This window comes from Epinephelus fuscoguttatus, linkage group LG6, assembly GCF_011397635.1.
Source record: "Epinephelus fuscoguttatus linkage group LG6, E.fuscoguttatus.final_Chr_v1".
NCBI classification, from domain to species: domain Eukaryota; kingdom Metazoa; phylum Chordata; class Actinopteri; order Perciformes; family Serranidae; genus Epinephelus; species Epinephelus fuscoguttatus.
In genome coordinates this window covers 1,756,223-1,776,158 of record NC_064757.1, presented here as the reverse complement: position 1 = coordinate 1,776,158, position 19,936 = coordinate 1,756,223, and the positions used below count along the sequence as shown (strand labels likewise).

The window sequence follows — 19,936 nt, the reverse complement described above, 5'->3', positions numbered from 1 at the left end:
TCTCTCTCTCTCTCAGAGAAACAAACAGAGGTGTTATTGTTTATGCTTGTTATAGTTGTGTTGTATTGTGTTAATATGCTTTGCCAACATTGTTTCGAATGCACTCATGCCAATAAAGCAGCTTGAACTGAGAGAAACAGAGGAGAAGTCATTGCTGAAAACGCGTCAGTCCTCGTCCTTTTTGGCTGTTCTAACCACCCGTACCGTAATACCACTAATAGACAAGTATCTGGCTTGAGAGTGTCTGCAACAAGACACAGTTGCCGGTGACGGATGACTTGACACTGAACACAACTCTTTTCTTCGAGCCTGTCATTGCTGAAGAAGAGGAACCGAACGAAGAGGGAAAGTATGTTAAACCTTATTTAGACAGGTAACAGAATTTGTCACAAGAACTGTTATAGAGGGAGTAATGTTAGACGATTTTCATTCTCTGTATTTCTCAACATTGAGATACGTTAGCAAAAGCAACAAAGAAAACAACAATAAAGTTCAATTAGCCTATATTCTTCCAAACATACCGTGACCGTTATTAGAACTTTAGCTTCAAGTGTGCTGTGACATTTGGCGACTTTAGGAGGTACATATTCTGATAGCTTTAACAACGAATAGCCTACGCTAACTTCATAGCAAAGTTAGTGTGTGTCTAAGAGCTGTCAAGGTTTTTACAATTTATTGTTAAGAATATATGGAAACCCTGTTTACTATCCTCACCAAGTAGGCCTAGGTTTTGTGCCACATATAAGTTACATCATAAGAATCCATTTGTAATTGTCAGTAATGTTTTTACACTTCTAGAAGGAATTGGCAAACAATGCCATCCTGCTAGTTGGGCTGGCAAATCAAAAGACACTCACAATGTGGATTGTTTTAGAGGGCCATGACAAGAGGTGTGTCGTTGTTTAGTCTGGAGGACTTTCCGATTCAAATCGTTGTGATTATGCATATGCTTTGGTTTGGGTTGAATAGTCTATGAAACCACATAGTGTCATTATCTGACTGCCGTTTCTCTATGTGTGTTATTCTTCCCCAGACTTTGAGGGGATGACAGACAGTTGGAATCAGGAGCATAAGATGATTGAAAATGTGTCGACTTCAGATGATGACTCTTTGAGCTTGGTGCGTGATCTTGATGCCTGCCAAAGTAGACGGACAGGGGAGGACACTTAAAATTTGGCAACAAAGAGCAGAAAAAGACAAAAGAGATGGAGACAAATCGACTCAAACCACCAGAGCAAGAGATGTCCAGCTGTAACCAGTCTGCAGCAGGCCATGCAGAATCTTCATCTCAATCAGGTAATTATGAATTAGAAACTCCTCAGACATCATGTTATGGCAGGAATATGCTGCACCATGACAAAAAAAATTTTGTGCCATTTTTTGTTTTGCCCTAATTTTTTACAAGATCTCATTCACATTAGAATTTTTTTAATGGGTTTGTGACTTATATTTCTTGTTATTACTGGATAGGGCTGGACAATACATCAATATTATATTGAGGTTGTGAGCTAAGACTAGATATCATCTCAGATTTGGCATATCGTAATACCATAAATGTTATCTGTTTGTGTTTTAGAGGCTACATTACAGTAAAGTGATGTGATTTTCCGACCTTATCAGACTTTTGTATTTGCATTTACTCACTTAGTCATCACATCCACATTACTGATGTAATAATGTTATTTTACAATATTAACACATTTCATTAAGTTTTTCTGATTATAACATATGAAGACACTTCCATACAGTGTTGAAACAAGAATGCCGGAAGAGACACTTTATCCCAGTCCAATCACATAAATATATGACAAGAATGGTCATCTCCTACGCTCATCGATCATCTATTTGTCACATGGAATTACACAAGATACAACTCCAGTGAAATGTGATTCCATCAAGGGATGCATGATAATATTGGCATGTCATTGGTATTGGCCAATATTAGCTTTAAAATTACCGATCAGAATTGCCCAACATGCTTTTCCTTATTTTGCACAGTGAATGAATATTATGTACATTGATGAGTATTGTATTTCATGTTTCCATCTGCTGGTGGGCCATCAAGATAAAAGTATGCATGCATAATATGATGTTAATTTCACTACAGAAGAGACTTGATGATCACTAAAATTAGGTAGGGAAAAAAGTGGTTATCAGCGAAGTAAGTCATTACATATCGGCATATTGGATATTGGCAAAACATCCGATATTGTGTATCCCTAATACCATCAGCTCCTTTAACTTGTGTACTGTAATTTAGTCCTTTTTTGCGTCTTCTTTAATTGTTGGCTGCTGCTTTATTATTATTTATGTTTACGGATGGTAATCCTTGGTTTCTGGTTGTGGAATGATTTAACTGTCTGCACATCCGAACCTCAACAAGCAGGCTGTATGGTTGCTTCTCCCAAACACAGGCAGCACTCTTCAGCACCTCACATTCCCAGTGTCACACCAGTCCTAATTCGCTGTAAAGTCAGTCAATCAGTCAAGCAATCAATCAATCAATCAATCAATCAATCAATCAATCAATCAATCCGTTTTATCAGACGGATAGCCGTGTAATAGATGTTGTACAGAACAGATCAACATAATAAATTTACAGTAATCCATATGATAAAATGATACATAAACAGAGACTGAGAGAGAAATTGAGACAGAGAGAGACCGAGAGAGCCAGAGCCAGAGAGAGATGTAGGGTAGACAGTAATGACAGTAGATACAATAACATTTATTAATTATAATAATAACAGTAATTTTGGTAGCATATGTTGTAAGTATATATTAATATATGATAGTATATGTATCTAACAATAATGTGTATAATAACTGTGAAAGTATGACTAGTAATAACAGCAGTAGTAGGAGGCATCAGGCAGGACCACGGCAGCAGCACAACCACTACACACCATCCAGGCGTAGCTGCTATACAAGGGAATCTGTGAGACAGTGGAGCACAAAGGCTCCGGAGAAAAAGCTGAGTTAGTGACATGCAGTAATAGGGCGTGAATGTTAGCAAGTGAAGAATAACCAACTTCTCAGAAACTGAGGAGAGAGAGAGAGAGAAGGAGAGAAGGGGCTTGGTATATTATAGGAGGTCCCCCGGCAGACTAGGCCTATGTCAGTCTATTTAAGGGCTGGTCCAAGGCAAGCCTGAGCCAGCCCTATCTATAAGCTTTATCAAAAAAGAAAGTCTTAAGTCAAGTCTTAAATGTGGAGATGGTGTCTGCCTCCCGGACAGAAACAGGAAGATGGTTCCACAGAAGAGGAGCCTGATAGCTGAAGGCTCTGGCTCCCATTCTAATTTTGGAGACTTTAAGAACCAAGAGTAACCCTGCTTTCTCAGAGCGCAGTGTTCTGGTGGGATAATAGGGAACTATGAGCCCTCTAAGATATGACGGAGCCTGACCATTTAGAGCTTTGTAAGTTAGGAGGACTTTAAATTAAATTCTGGATTTTACAGGGAGCCAGTGCAGAGAAGCTAAAACAGGAGAAATATGATCTCTTTTCTTAGTCCCTGAACATAGTCCATGAAGTTTGTTTAATATGGGAGTTAAAAGACAAATCTGGATCAAATATTACTCCATGTTTTTTTACAATAGTGCTAGAGGCCAGAGCAATGCCATCCAGAGAAACTATATCTTCAGATAGATTTTCTTAGGTGTTTGGGCCAAGACCAATAACTTCAGTTTTGTCTAAATTTAACATAAGGAAATTGGAGCTCATCCAGGTTTTTATGTCTTTAAGGCATTTTTGAATTAATTGATCTGTTCCTTCTGGTTTTATCAATAGATATAATTGTGTATCATCTACATAGCAATGGAAATTTACAGTGTGATTTCTAATGATGTTACCTAAGGGAAGCATAGTGAATAGAATTGGTCCGAGCACAGAACCTTGTGGAATTCCAAAACAAACTTTAGTATGAAAAGATGAATCATAATGAACATGAGCGAACTGAAATCAATCCGACAAATAGGATTTAAACCAGCTTAGTGCAGAAGCTTTTAGCTAATTAAATGTTCTGGTCTTAGTAGCAGAATTTGAAGGTCAAATGTGTCTAACGCAGCGCTAAGATCTAGGGCTGGACGATTATGGCAAAAATAATAATAATCACGATTATTTTGATTGATATTGAAAGCACGATTAATAAACACGATTATAAATTGGTCGTGTTGCCTTGGGGGGCAGACACGACAGCGTGACAAAATTTGCAAAAAATTTCCTTTTGCTCGACATCCGTCAACTTGAAGCCAAAATGTTTCCAGATCACTGAAGTTGTCCTACCTTTCTTCTCAACCAAAGGCTGCCTTTCTGCCATGCTCTCAATCGCTTGCTCCACATATTATTGATCCACACACGTCACATGCTTGCTGCTGCTGCACGTAACACAGGTGCATTCACAGTGCTTTTCTAGCACAGGAACTTACATACGTGCCGCGCCGTGCGGCGCATTAATCGTTTTTCTTTGATTATAATGTTTTTATGATCGTGAGAAGCCAAAATCAAAATCATGATGAAAATTCGATTAATCATCCAGCTCTACTAAGATCTAATAAAACAAGTACAGAGACAAGTCCTTTGTCTGAAGCAATCAGAAGATCATTTGTAATTTACTAGTGCTGTCTCAGTGCTATGATGCACTCTAAATCCTGACTGAAATTCCTCAAATAATTTATTGTCATGGAGAAAGTCACACTGCTGGTGTGCGACTACTTTCTCAAGGATCTTTGAAAGAAAGGGACGATTAGATATGGGTCTATAATTGGCTAACACCTCTGGCTCCAGGGTGGGCTTTTTTAGAAGTTTATTTATTTTAATTTTTGTTTTGTTTTAAGGTTTAATTACAGCTACCTTAAAAGACTGTGGTACATAGCCTGTTAATAATGAGATATTGATCATGTCTAATATGGAAGTGTTAACTAAAGGTAAGACTTCCTTAAGTCCAGAAAGGGCAGGCAAAGTACACTGAATTTAGAGGTTATAGGCAATTTTGAACAAATGTGTTGCAAGGGTTTTCTTGAAGGTGGAGAGTGAGGGGGAGTCTCTGATGAGTTACAGAGGTGGAAGCAGCAATTGAAAAGTTCCCTGTGTTTTAGGGTAGATTGGTACTGTGTGGGGACAGTAGGTCATGAATTTTAAATTTTGTCATTAAAAAAGATCCTGAAATCATTACTGCTGAAGGCTAACGGAATACAAGGCTCAATAGAGGAACATGATGCCAGTTCAGCTGGTGTCCATCTTCTCCCTCTTCAACTCGATGTTTACTGATGTTTACATTTGAAAAGCTCGACCTGGCTAGCAGTGAGCTAGATTGGGTAGATTGGTACTGTGTGAGGACAAGAGGTCATGAATTTTGAATTTTGTCATTAAAAAAGATCCTGAAATCATTACTGCTGAGGGCTAATGGAGTACAAGGCTCGACAGAGCTGTGACTCTCAGTCAGCCTGGCTACAGTGCTGAAAAGAAACCTGGGGTTGTTCTTATTTTCTTCTATTAATGATGAGTCATAGGGCCCCCCATACTTGATATTTGTTTTAATTTTCAGGTTTGGGAGTTGTACCAAGGAGCGAAATGTCTTTGTTTCATTAACTTCATTTTAAGAGGTGCTACAGAGTCGAGTGTCGTCCTGAGTGAGCCTGCAGCGCTATCAATCCTGATAATCAGTTTGGGAGAGTTTAAAGTCAGTATGGGAAACCTCTGTTACAGAGGGACATGGTATTAAAATTAAAGTTGATAGAATAATTTCCTTAAGTTTTGCTACAGCACTATCTAATAAACACCTAGTATAGTAACTTTTGCCATGTGGCGTGTAATCAAGTAGAAGGAAATCAAAAGTTATTAAGTAATGGTCTGATAGAGAAGGGTTCTGTGAAGAGACTATTAAATTTTCAATTTCAATTCCATAGGTCAGAATAAGATCCAGTACACACCTCTCCTCTCACCAGAGTCCTCTGCTCTGTCAGATCAGCATGTAGAAAAAGAGCCTCATGGTTAAATGGTGCTGTCCAGGATTTAGCCAAGTTTTGGTGAATCAAAGGCAGGGTCCAAAACTAACACTCGCCACTCGCCAATTACAGGTAGATTTTGTCTCTGGCTGGTAAATTTTTAAGACCACTCACCACTCTTGCGAGTTATTTTTTTACCAGCGAAAAATGCATTTTTTGTTACTGGAGAACGATGCTGGTATCAGCTGGTTTCCTGGCAGAGTAATGTGTATTTCAGGGAGAGACAATCTTTGGTCACGTAAGTGCGTCAGTCATGACGTTAAAACAGCGCGCCGAGGTGGATAGCTGTTGTTGATAGGCTTGTTGGCGAGGCGTAGCTGTGAGGCTAGCAGAGCGTTAGCTGCAGCATGACCGGAGGGAAGCACAGCCAGTTAGCCTCCGTTAGCTTCCCAGCTAGCCCTGGCTCTCCGTTTGGATCCAACCAGAGCACTGAGCCCCGGTTTGTTATTCAGGTTAAAGTGGGAAGAAGCAGCGGGTTTGTTGGGCAGCTGAGTGAAGCTGGGTGAAGTGGAGCCTGTGGAGGATACACTGGGACCGTCTGGATGTAATAGTCCGTGGAGGTGCTGCGATGCTCGGCTGCACAGATAGGAAACCCCTCGGCTGACAGGATGTACCACTCTCTCACTCCGCTACTTTGTTAATAGGCTCGTTCAAGATGAACTGCGCCTCGCCTGGAAAGTAGACGAGAGCAGGTGGCCGCACCGGGGGGCAGTTACAAAAAGCTGCGGTGAAGTCAGACACTTTCCTGACAGTTTCCCACAGCCTTCAGTCCATACAAGAAGTCACAGACACACAAACATCCTGTCTGGAATGATGTCAATTTATTAAAAAAGTGATCAGACCCATATATCAGTTTGTTCTCAGTTTCCAGTTGTTTTAATTATGATAGATTTATTTATTAAAATGCTTTACAGGTGATCTGTAGTTTATGTTCATGGTTTATCCTCCATTTGACATGAATTCTCCTGTGAATCAGCATCATATCAGCTTGACCTGTCCCCTCAACTACACAGGCTAAATAAACAGTGCTTGACTATAAGGTTCATATTTTCAGAGGAAAAAAAAAATACACGACAACAGCTTTCATTAAAGATCAGTTAGATACAGTCAGGGCTTCACATCTGTACAGATGTTATTTTAAGAATCCTCACATCCCACTGACCACAAGTCTCTGTGTTGCTAAATACTTAAATAATTAAAAAAGTCCAATATTAATATACAGTAGACTCTGTATACTTCATGATGAGTGTAGGCCTATTTAGTCTGTGACAACTAAACTTCACCATCAGTCACACAACATGTTTTCCGTTCACAAAATAAAGCTTCAAATCAGACAAATACAATCTTAATCTCTAAAATTCAACAAAAATGAAAAGTTTATCTAAAACGTCATCTTGTTGAGTCGACATCTAAACCAGTCAGCTGTTAGATCAGGTGAGAGCCAGGCAGTGCAGTCGGTGGAAAGCAACTGCAGTGCTTGGCTCTAAAAACTGCGGCCGCCTCGCTCTCGTGGTTTTATCACCGTCCACTTTTGTAATACGTCAGAGCAAGTCGGGATGAAGTCGGACACAAAACTAACCAGCATGCATTGTGCGCCGATCGCCGGTGATCGAATCTGCGCAGGACTGGCTCATCTTGAACGAACCTATTGTTAATGTACCTTCATGCTCTGAACCCCCGTAGAAGATTAAGAAGTAAGAAAAAATATCATGTGGCGATGCTGGCCAGGTATTGCGGAGCCTCCCGCAAAAAAACAAAAAACTGAAGCAAAAGATCCTGCTGAGATTTTACCAACCGACGACCAAGAGACGGAGGTTAATGTTGCTGCTGCTGCTGCTCCCGCTGCTGCCACCCCACAATCTCATCCACCGGCAGCATTAAGTGACTTGACTTTTTTTTCCTTTAAATTATTAATTATTTGGTTGGCTGGTAAAATATCTGCCTGGCTGGTAAAAAAATTCACTTACCAGCCAGCCTGGCTGGTAAGTGAAAAAGTTAGTTTTGGACCCTGATCAAAGGATAGTACAGTTCCTCATATCCCATTGGAAACTGATTCAGTACAGAGGTTGTCCAGTTTATTTTTCAATGCCTGTGCAGTTGCTAGCAGGATGCTAGTTTAGCTGGTGTCCATCTTCTCCCTCTTCTACTCGATGTTTACTGATGTTTACATTTGAAAAGCTCGACCTGGCTAGCAGTGAGCTAGCTAGAAGTCGGCAGACAGACTGGTGAGTTGCCAAAGCCAACCACAAAGAGCACCATCAAAACTTGCGAAATGGATGTAAGACTCTAAATATAGCAAAAGTTTTGCAGTGCTGACAGAGAGGCAACAGGAAAAACTGTGTTTTCAGTTTCCTGTTTTTTTTTTTTTTCACCATCTCTGAGCAGGCTAGATACAGCAAGGTTCATGGTTTAAGGAGTTATTATTGTCAGTATACAAACCACATAAAATGTAGTTATCACTCCCTTGATGCTGCCTGCATTAAAATTAGAATAAATTAGACACAGTAGAAAAGGCAGTAGAATAGAATAAAGTATATAAAAGTATTACTGAAAAAAGAAATAAAAAGGAAAACTAAGTTATATTTATATATACTATGGGCTCTAGTTTCCCAGCGCAGCGCAGGGTGGCGCAGGGTGGCGAACCCCGCACAGAGCTAGTTTCGAGCGGCGCAACCCGAGGTGCGCTCAGTTTGGTAGTTTGGCAGACTGAGGTGCGCTGAGATGGGTGTGGCAGCGCAGCAGGGGGAGGTGTCGACAGATCCAGCTTGGCGCAGTGACAGTTTCATGCCAAAAGGCTTCGCCGAAGGTGCGCTAAAAGCTCGCCAGCTGAAACCAGGTCTACTGTCAGCCAGGGTCCAAAACTAACACTCGCCACTTGCCAATTACAGGTAGATTTTGTCTCTGGCTGGTAAATTTTTAAGACCACTCCCCACTCTGGCGAGTTATTTTTTTACCAGCGAAAAATACATTTTTTGTTACTGGAGAACGGTGCTGGTATCGGCTGGTTTCCTGGCAGAGTAATGTGTATTTCAGGCAGAGACGATCTTTGGTCACGTAATGCCAGGGCCACACCACCTGCGGAAGCGTTGTGAATAGCCTCAAAGTGCCGAGAAGCGAAGCCAGTTTCCTTTCGGCGCCCATGTTAACCGATTGTGTCATCCACACGTCTATTTTCTGCGCGAGCCGCGAGCGAATGTGTCAAGCCAGGCAGTTACCCATGATGGAAAAACAGCCCCAAATGTGACGGAGACAGCAGCTGGGAGCAGAACCGCTTGTCGACCGCCGTAGAGAAATGCGCGTCTGATGTGAACGGGCTCGCGCGAGAATTTTGGTGCGCTGCAATTGCTGCCCAAACATACCTGAACAGCGAAGCACACAGGTATGTGTTGTGTCAGAGGAGAAACGAGCCGTTCACATTTCTCTCTTTGTGGCAGGTAACCATCCACAAACCTCACCGCACTTTAGGGACTGTTCTTTACTTATGAAGGGACTGTTCTTTACTTGTATGTTAATCAGTTGGTGCAGTTTCACTTAAGTAAAAAGAAAAAGACTGAACAACTTTCACTTGTATTAGAGTAATATTTGACCAAGTCATGTCGTTGAATACTTTGTCCACCACTGGTCAGACATTCATGTTTATATAGGGCAGGCCCTGCTGTTGCAGTCTGGTCGAGCTAAAATCTTATGTCTCAACTGTCCAAAGGGGACTGAAGTCAGTGATTCATGTAAAATTCTTTAATGAAAGATTTTTTATGCACTGTAGTAAGAATATTACAGAATTTATTAACCCAAATATTACACTTAACTGTTGAAACAGTTATTCATATTTTAGCATACATTATTACTAATATTAGTGCACACTATTAAAATATTGATTGAGAATCGCATACAAGGCCCAAATGACATGCTAAATAATAATGATAGCAAATTACAACACTTAAAAGCAATTTTTATTTGGTTGGCTGGTGAAATATCTGCCTGGCTGGTAAAAAATTTCACTTACCAGCCAGCCTGGCTGGTAAGTGAAAAAGTTAGTTTTGGACCCTGCTGTCAGCGCAGGGGGAGCGCGTGGATTTCAACACAAGTTGTGTACAAAATGCACAGAAAGCTTAACACATTTAATGTGCTGGACAGTTTAACACAATGTGTGTGTTATTTTAATTGGTGGCAACCAGTTTAACACAATGGGTGTGTTACTGTAAGAGGCGAGAAGGGGTCGCCCTTTACGTATGCTTTACTCAGTGTTGCCAACTTAGCGACTTTGTTGCTATATTTAGCGACTTTTCAGACCTCTCTAGCGGCTCTTTTTCAAAAAGGCGACTAGCGACAAATCTAGCGACTTTTTCTGATGTTATTGAAGACTTCTGGAGACTCTGTTGTGAGAGCACGTATCATTCTTATTCTTCCCAATGAGCAACGGATGCTGCCGTGGGCTCCTATCTCGCCTCAAAGCACTCACAGACGGCCCAGTCCTCCCTCCCAGCAGCAGTCAGAGCAGCAGACATTAATCCCTCCACGTCCAGACTGCAAGTGAATTGCGCATGCGCGGAACTGCCGCTGGCTGATCCCGACCTGGTTTACAGTCAGGGTGGGATGTAAATGTAAAATTTTCTTTATCTAATATAAATCACTGAAAGAAGGTTCATTTGTAGTTCTAAACATATTCAGGGTGTTTTTTTACTCAGTTTGTGTCTTTCCCACGTTGCTATTCCTCTCTCCTACAACAGCCATTACAATTACATGCATATGGACAATTATGCAAATTAGGTGATAACGTCATTTAGCGACTTCTAGCGACTTTTAGGACAGCCAATAGCTACTTTTCTTACTGAGGAGTTGGCAACAGTGGCTTTACTCTGAGACAAACAAAGGGGAGGAAGATGGAGGCTGCTTCGCCTGGGGTGCTGTCGGACTCTTCGGTAAGTATCCATTACCAGTTTAATTTAAACTATCTCATCGAACTGTTTATCAGTCAGTTAAATTTGACATGTGTAGAAACCACCAGCTAAATCATATCTCTAAGAAAATCCAGATACAGTAAGCTTCCCATTTTGTTCAGCAGGGCTGTCTAACAGTAAGCTAACGTTAACGTTAGCTGCTAATGTTAGCTTAAGTTCTACTGTGCTTGTTACCAAAATTACACCAAGTAAAATGCAGTTTAGGATAGCAAAACAGTCGCTCATTCCATAAAGTCCGCAGAAACCTCATCTAGTTTACTTTAACAATTAACTGGGTTTGAAGTTAATGCCACAGTAATTCATTCATTTAGCAATTCAACACCGCCATTTTGCCATTGGCTGTGCACTTTGGGGCAGCTGTGGTTCAGAGGTAGAGCAGGTCGTCCACTAATTGAAGATTGATGGTTCAATCCCCGGCTCCTCAAGTCTGCATGTCAAAGTACGCTTGGACAAGATGCTGAACCAAATTGCTTCCAATGGCTGTTCCATCAGTGTGTGAATGGTTACTGAGTTGCAGGTGGCACCGTGTATGGCAGCCTCGGCCACTGGTGTGTGAATGTGTATGAATGTGACTTGAAGCGTTAAAGCACTTTGAGTAGTTGGAAGACTAGAAAGGTGCTATACAAGTGCAGTCCATTTACCATATCCCATGCCAGATTGTAAGGTTTCCCGTCAGGATGCTTTTTGTAACTCTGAAAAGTTAACAAGAACTTGGCCAAAGTCACTGGAGTTTTGCTTTTTTTAAGTTTCCATAATAACTACAGCTGTTTCTGAGCTTTTTCCACCTGAGTGGAGATGTGTGATGGTCATGTCAGGTTCTTCATGATACTGATTCCTAGAAATCTAAAACTGTTTTTTTGCTCTTCCTCAGCTCCATTAAAGTAGACAGGGGTGTGTGTCTGCTCCTCCTCCTTTCTTCTAAAATCAGCTATCAGCTCCTTGGTTTTGCTGATCTTGAGCAGTAGGTTGTTCTTAGGGCTGCATGATATATCGTTTGAACACGCCATCGCAATGTGCGCATGTGCGATTTTTACTTTTACTTCAGAAAAGCAGCTCTGAAGAAAGCTCCTTGCTCTGCTCCGCTCCGCTCCGCTCGCCTTCCTCTCTCTGACACATACACAGACACGTGTGCGTGCACGCGAACACACACACACACACACACACACACACACAGGTGAGCACACTAGAGCGCAGCTCGGGCCGCATTTTCCTGACCAATTATAACCGAGCCCGGCCTGAACCAGCAGCACGGCACTAATGGAGCCTGTGTTGCGTTCAGGTGTTGTCACGTAAATAACAAATAACAAATTCCACCACTTGAATAGGTAGCTTGAATCAATAGCTTGAATCTGTCTCTCCCTCCCTGAGCACTCAGCAGCCCCTCCCCCTCTTATGCACACACTGCAGTCACACACACACACTGAAAATGAGCGACATGCAAGAGGGAGACACGCTAAAGGAGGATTTAGTCCCCAAAAGGTCAACATCCAAAATATGGAACTATTTCAGATATAAAAAAGGTGATATCCCTGATGCTTTTATTTTTAAATCTGGAGTACAGAGACATGGCCTCTTGGATCCTTTTTATATACCAACAATCTTCTTCATTCACAGATGAACCCCCCTTATTTTAGAGTATGACATGATAGATCATTGACCTTAGCCTGAATTAATAGAAGGGTATTATATGAATACAATGGTGTCATGGTGAGTCAGCTTAATTCTTTCCAAATAGAGCTATTCAAGTCATCTGGTGAAAATTCTTATTTTTTAATATCGCAATATATATTGCAAAAAATAAATAAATCGCAATGTCAGTTTTTTTCCAATATCATGCAGCCCTAGTTGTTCTCTGAGCACCACTCCAACAGACTGTGAATTTCCTCACGATATGATTTCTTGTAATTGTTTTGAATTCAGCCAGTGATGGTGGTGCCATTCTCAAAATTCACAGCATAGTTCTGTCCATGTCAGGGACTGCAGCTGTGAGTGTACAATGTGGACAGGAGGGGGCAGACTGAGCACACTGCCTACAATAATTAAGGATATCCACTTGCATGGGCATCCAAATCAGGGCATCTCTGTCTCTCATCAGCACCAATGTGCAGTGTCCCACCTTCTGGTTATCATTAGGTACACCTAATCTAGTGTTTTGTTATTTCACTGTGTTATTTTGCAAAATAACATTTTGCGATATAAGATAAAGCAGGGCTGTACAGTGTGACATATATGTCGCACATGCGATGGGAAAAAAATGTTTGTGCGATGAATTTATTTGCTTAGTAGCACGCGTGTGACAGACTGCTTGCGAGCCGCTTGTGTGTGTGGTCTGTTTTTTCTCATTTTTTCACTAGACGACAAGAGCGTTCACTTTGTCTCTGTGGGGGAGGCGGGGCTATGGGCTACACACACACAGTGCGATCTTCATGAGGGGGAGACCAATGGGCCTGTCCCATTATGCGTGCTTGATCACACTTTAGCACTTGGACACTTGACATGTGCGTCCATGTGCTTAGTGTAAGTGCGCAAGTGTATCCCATTTCTACAACGACCAAAAAAGTGCAGTGCGCTTGATTTGTACTTTATCTACACTTACGGTAAGACCACACCTGAGCGGTATTTGGCCAAGTATAAATCCCACAATGCATCACCAGCTGGTGGAGTTCCGCCAATAAACTAAAGAAGGAGAAGCTGGTGAAGTCTGCCCACTATAGTTCAGTGAGTCTGCCATCATCGGGATTTCGACTGAGATGCCACCAAAGAAATTTCAATGTAAGAAAAATGTTTTATAAATTTAACTTCATATCAGGTGGAGGAGTTTAAGTATCTCGGGATCTTGTTCACGAGTGAGGGTAGGATGGAGCGGGAGATTGACAGGCGGATTGGGGCAGCGTCAGCAGTGATATGGGCGCTTAACCGGTCCGTTGTGGTGAAAAGGGAGCTTAGCCAGAAAGCGAAGCTCTCGATTTACCGGTCGATCTTCGTTCCAACCCTCACCTATGGTCACGAGCTCTGGGTAGTGACTGAAAGAATGAGATTGTGAATACAAGCGGCCGAAATGAGTTTCCTCCGCAGGGTGGCTGGGCTCAGCCTTAGGGATAGGGTGAGGAGCTCAGACATTCGGGAGGGACTCGGAGTAGAGCCGCTGCTCCTCCACATCGAGAGGAGCCAGTTGAGGTGGTTCGGGCATCTGGTAAGGATGCCTTCCGGACGCCTCCCTTGGGAGGTGTTTCGGGCATGTCCAACCGGGAGGAGACCTCGGGGCCGCCCCAGGACACGCTGGAGGGACTACATCACCCGGCTGGCCTGGGAACGCCTCGGGGTTCCCGCGGAAGAGCTGATGGAAGTGGCTGGGGAGAGGACTGTCTGGGCTTCCTTGCTGAGGCTGCTGCCCCCGCGACCCGGACCTGGATAAGCGGAGGACGACGAGTACGAGTACGAACTTCATATCATAGTCCCGTTCATATCATAGTGTTATGATGGTACATGTTAGGAAGCTTTGTTAATGTGTCTGTGGTGAGGAAATTCACATCAAGGTTTGCCCTGGAATTATTTACTAACAACAGAATTTATCTGAAATAGGGACCACGGAACAAACATTCCAATTCAGAAAACGATTACTTGTTTACCGGAGCTAAAAATACTGCAGCTGATGGATACAGGTGAGTAGTTTGCTCCGTCATTTCTTTTGATTGATGTCTTTATTTCGAACATGACAAATATTACAAAACAGTAGTTAACTTATTTAATCCTACCCCTTTTATTCACTAATTAATAATCCTTAACTTTCCTTTAGATAACCAACGTAGTGTTATATATGCCAGCATATTAATTGACTTCCTAAAATGCATGTCATAGAAATATCATGGACTGTTCATGTACCAACATGAAAATATATTGATATATCCATATACATACATACATCAGCTCAACATAAATCACAGCTGCAGATCCCTGCTGATCAGGGTTCCTACGCAAGTATGGAAATAAATGTGATCAATTTCCAGGTATTAAAAAGTATGGAAAATGAAAAATAAAGTATGGAAAAATATTTATGTTTCCAGACTATTACCACTGTTCTAAAATACTGTTTTCTAAAATAGAAAATTAGGTATTTCCAAAAATAATTTAATCAATCCGGATCGTGTTTTATGCCGGGCCAAGCACAGTTTGTGTGAGAGCAAACGTCTCAGAAAACACCCCTTTTACCTGATTGACAAGTGGTATGTCCAGTCCGCTGCCCCATGACCCTCCTCCAGCCCCCCAGGTATCAAGTTTCACTCCAACACTGCACCTTCCACAAGAAGACGAGTTTCACGTGGTTTACAATGGGTAGATGCAAGTTTTTGGATGGATGGCTTGACAATACCGTATATAAATACTAGTTGGCCAAGGATTCCCAATTCACACACAGAGCTAGATGCAAGCTTTGTGTGACATCGCCAACATGGGGGAGAAGGTGATTCTGAGTCACATGAAAAGAAAAAACACTGTCGTCTCGTTACTGCATCGCTTGCACCCAGAGTCCCAACCTTTTTGCCTCAGCCCAGACATTGAACTAACCTGAGTTTTTATTTGCATGCCATTATGGTACTTGGCTACAATCACCTATTAAGAATAATTAAATATGATGTGAAATATGATACACTGATATATTTACTCAGATGTTGCATATTCTCTGAAAAAAACAACAACAACAAAAAAAAAAAAAAAAAAAAAACGCAGAGAAGTCTGGAAATTAGGGTATGGAAAAGTATGGAATTTTGAAATTCCAAATGTGTAGGAACCCTGGCTGGTTATCCACACCTTTTTTTTTTATCTCTACATAAAAATTATTTCTTTACACCCTTTTCTAAACTGGATCATGTTTGGATAATGTTTTTGGTAGCGGAGAATAACTTCCAATGCGCAGTGTAAGGGGTGTTGTCAAGTCTGTCCCAGTTTCATTTAAATATCCCCACTTACTTGGACACTTAATACCTGCTTGAAAACTATAGGCAAATGTACGTTCTGCGTGGCAAAACATTACCAAAGTGTGTGTGTAATAGGGCTGTCAAAATTGCTCAAAAATGACGTTCGAATATTCCTTCTGAAAATAACTCATAGCTTCAGACCATTCGATTTTTTTTTCGCATTATGTCCACAAGAGGGCAAACTGATACAAGGAAACATACTTGTATATGTATTAATACAAGGAAACATAACTATTTGTATGCATTTTTATTTCAACCTAAACGTCTTTGAAAAGATTTACATACCTAAACATTAAAACACATAAAACAGTTATCTATAACATTACGTTAAAACGACCGTGGACCTCTCGCTCGCCCCTCTTCTCTGACCCGTCAGGCCACACCCCTCGCGGAAGCGCTGCAAAGAGCCTCGTAGAGCCGAGAAGCGACGCCAGTTTCCTTTCGGCGCCCATGTTAACTGATTGTGTCATCCAGACCGGCTGCGCTGCGCAGCTCCGTGGCCGGCTCTGGTCTATTTTCTGTGCGAGCCGCGAGCGAATGTGTCAAGCCGGGTGAAGGAGACAACAGCTGGGAGCAGAACCGCTTGTTGATCAGCATGGAGAAATGCGCGTCTGATGTGAATGGAAGTGCTCCGGCCCATGCCAGAATTTCATTGCGCTGCGCTTCGCAGCACCTCCGCACACAGGAATATTACACAGTATGTGCACAGTGCACAGTTTAAATATAAGGGATGTGGATATATAATGTATTTATATATGTATACAGGCCAGTATATGTATATTAATGACGTAGCATAATAATATGATAGAAAAGTATTATTACACAGTATAACTATGTGTAATGTGTATATAACATATATTGTTGTCTGCCTTGTTTAAATATGTTAGTCTTACCTTGGTGAAACAGCATGTTGCTTTTATTGCTTTAAATTATTTTTTCAATTCTGTCCTTAGTCTTGTGTGGTTGTCAAGAGTAATCACATCCTAACATTTATTGATAATGTAATGATTGTAATGATTTTATAACTAATGTTATGTTAATTACTTTCAGTGGGACAGAAGGAGACTGAAGACAGATGACTACCAATGACTGTCAAGTGACAGCACAATGGGTCACTGGGCTAGCTGCAGCAGCAGCAGTTTATAGACATATATATTTTATGTATCTTTGTCTTTTTACTATGCACTTATTTACTATAACAAATTAATTTTTAATAAACTCAGAAATGTGACTTGGATGTCAAGCAGTTTGTCTGTGCCCTTCCTTCCATGTTGTCCTCTCGTACAGTCTCCACCATGGTGCTGTGTGGGGATGTTCCAATTGTTTAGAGAGAGAGGTAGGCATGCACAATTTCTTCATTGACACAGAGATGAGAATTTTTTTTTGGCTAAAGTCAGCAGGAGTAACCTGAGACTCACTACAGACTACATCAACAAAAATATGTAAGATTATCATTCTCAAATACTGCATTAGCACATTTCTACAAACAAATACCACACTATTGGGAAGCTCAGTGTTTGGTTTATTAAAAATAAGGAACAGGGAAAGGCTTGCAAAACCCACGGAGTTGAGACTCAGGGTAAGGGGGTTGTTTCATTGCGGGGTTAGTTCAGGCTCCATCGCAACCCCCTGTTGTTCTTGTGCTGAAAGAGAAAAAGAAAAGAGAGGAGAAATGGTTAGGCACATGTATATATGCCTGGGTCTGACGTTGCCTTGTGAGATAAGGCACAAGTATGACAAGTGGCATCAGTTTTAATTAAATTTGTTTGAAGTTGTCTCATGGATATGTAATGAGTGTATACATGTTCAGTAAGTATAAAGTGTTCCCGAATACTGTATGCATTCAACCACTATGGGATATGTCTGTGGGTAGACAAAAGTGAGTTGTGTATGGGAAGTCACTGCAGGCACATTTTGGCGCGGACCAGTTTGCCAAGACCAAAAAGGGCAAGACAAAGCTTAGAGCAGATTTAATTCCCACCATCTTTGTGCATCATGCTGTGAGCATCATGCTGTGCACCACAATGCACCCCTGGACCTGTAACATCATTGTTATTGCCACTCCTGAACTGTGACATTAATGGTCCTCGCACGCAGCATCACTGCAGTATAATTCCTTAAAATGTTTACTTATATTTCAGTGCTGGGTGCTGTTGTAACTGATCAGCACGCTGGAAACCAGCAGGTGGCTCTACCAGCTCTGGTGTATTAATTTGCACTTGTCTTAGTGACTGACTGGCAAGCCAATTTGCTTTTGTTGTGCTAACCTCAGCATTTGCCTACTGTGTTTCATTTGACTGGTTCTCAAATATTCATCCCTATCTCATAAGTTATCAGACTTTGATCCTGTGTCTGGTCGTCCCTGTGTTCACAGTTATCTGTTTATTTGAAAAGGTCTAGGCTATTTAATTATTTAATATCATCACACTGTTATTTATATACGCAGGGGATTTTAATACAAAGTTGTAACCACTGTATGTGAATGCGTGAATCGGTCAGATTTGCACTCCGAAGGAGAGCCTTCATTAGACTTGGCGTAGTTTCGGCGGCAGTAGCTCAGTCCACAGGGACTTGTGTTGGGAACCGGAGGGTCGCCTGATCGAGTCCCCGTCCGGACCAAATACGGAGTGTGGACTGGTAGCTGGAGAGGTGCCAGTTCACCTCCTGGGCACTGCCGAGGTGCCCTTGAGCAAGGCACTGAACCCCCCCAACCGCTCGGGGCGCCTGACCAAAGCAGCCCCCTCACTCTGACATCTCTCCACTTTGTGCATGTATAGGTCCTGTTTGTGCATGTGTGTGTCTTTCGGACCTGTGTGTAATTGACAGCAAGAGTGAAAAAATTTAATTTCCCCTCAGGGGGATTAATAAAGTAAATTTAAAAAAATAAAAAATAAAAAATACTATGCAATATCGCCCACTACTACGCCCACTGTAAGTTAATGAACTGTAATTAAAGCTCTCTGTGCTTTGATTAGCTGCTATGAAACAACATGACCCTCTTCTATTTTATAATGCCTATTAATATTATAATATTATAATGACGGTAACTAGTAATATGCAATGTATTACATTTTCAAAGTAACTTGCCCAACACTGTATATCATATATTATATATTCAATATATTTGCTTATATAATTAATATAAAATGCAGTATAAAACATAATAAGTATGATTCCTTATCTCTGGAACTATTTGAAACACATCTTGTTAAGTTTTAAGTTTCACCAAGGTCGACTCAGCACTTACCTGCAGCGTCCTCTCTCACACAGTGGTCCTGCAGCATCACTGCTCCTCCACCACCCAGTGCTCCTACAGTAGGTTACAAATATACAAGATTACATATCCACTACTGTGATATATGTTTAGCATGATCATTTGTATAATACAGTAATATATACATACATTTGGTATGTTTCATTTATCAAAATTACTTATCTTGTGTTTTAAATCTCATTCAGGTCCTCAAACTTCCCTCTCACTTCGCTATCAATGTAATATCAGCTGAGCTGTAACATATTATAGACAGGTATACTCAAGACCATAAGTTACGTTTTTGTTTCATTTCACCTCTTCCACTCAACAATCACGCAGCAACGTCATATTTAACTGAGCTAATATCTAACTCACACTGCCTCGCAAAAAATCAGGACTAGAAGCACTCTAACTTCCCAATGTTAGATAAAATGGTTTAGGAGAAGAAAATTTAAAACTAACAGGCTGTTCATGGTTAGCATTACAGTGTGTACAGTATGTACAGTGTCCTAGCCTAATCTGTTATCCTTTAACATTACATAAATCTACTAATTTAATGGGGGATAATCCACTAACAAGCTTTAATGCACATGTTAATTTTGATAAGTTGTGCTGATAAAGTATAATTTGAGTCTTTGGACATCTTAACCGTTAAAAGTACATCACAGTCAGTCTTTTCTGCTGTAACTCCATTGCGCTTCTAGCGTGTACCGCTTACTTCCAGGACCTATTGAGAGGCTCCGCCAT

At 41.2% G+C, this 19,936-nt stretch overlaps 1 protein-coding gene across 4 annotated transcripts in view; it reads left to right on the top strand.

Annotated features, from left to right (window-relative positions):
* Window positions 1–229: 229 nt before the first annotated feature.
* Window positions 230–19,936, top strand: part of LOC125890241 (beta-1,3-galactosyl-O-glycosyl-glycoprotein beta-1,6-N-acetylglucosaminyltransferase 4-like) — an 80,619-nt gene continuing 60,912 nt past the window's right edge. For 3 of the 4 annotated variants that reach the window (XM_049578785.1, XM_049578786.1, XM_049578791.1), the window contains exons 1-2: window positions 230–349; window positions 1,034–1,296. In XM_049578785.1, the coding sequence (XP_049434742.1) occupies window positions 1,206–1,296 (91 nt within the window). In that variant the 5' untranslated portion in view covers window positions 230–349; window positions 1,034–1,205. Of the gene's footprint in view, window positions 374–1,033; window positions 1,297–19,936 lie in introns of all 4 variants that reach the window. The other variant, XM_049578784.1, reaches the window with a different exon arrangement.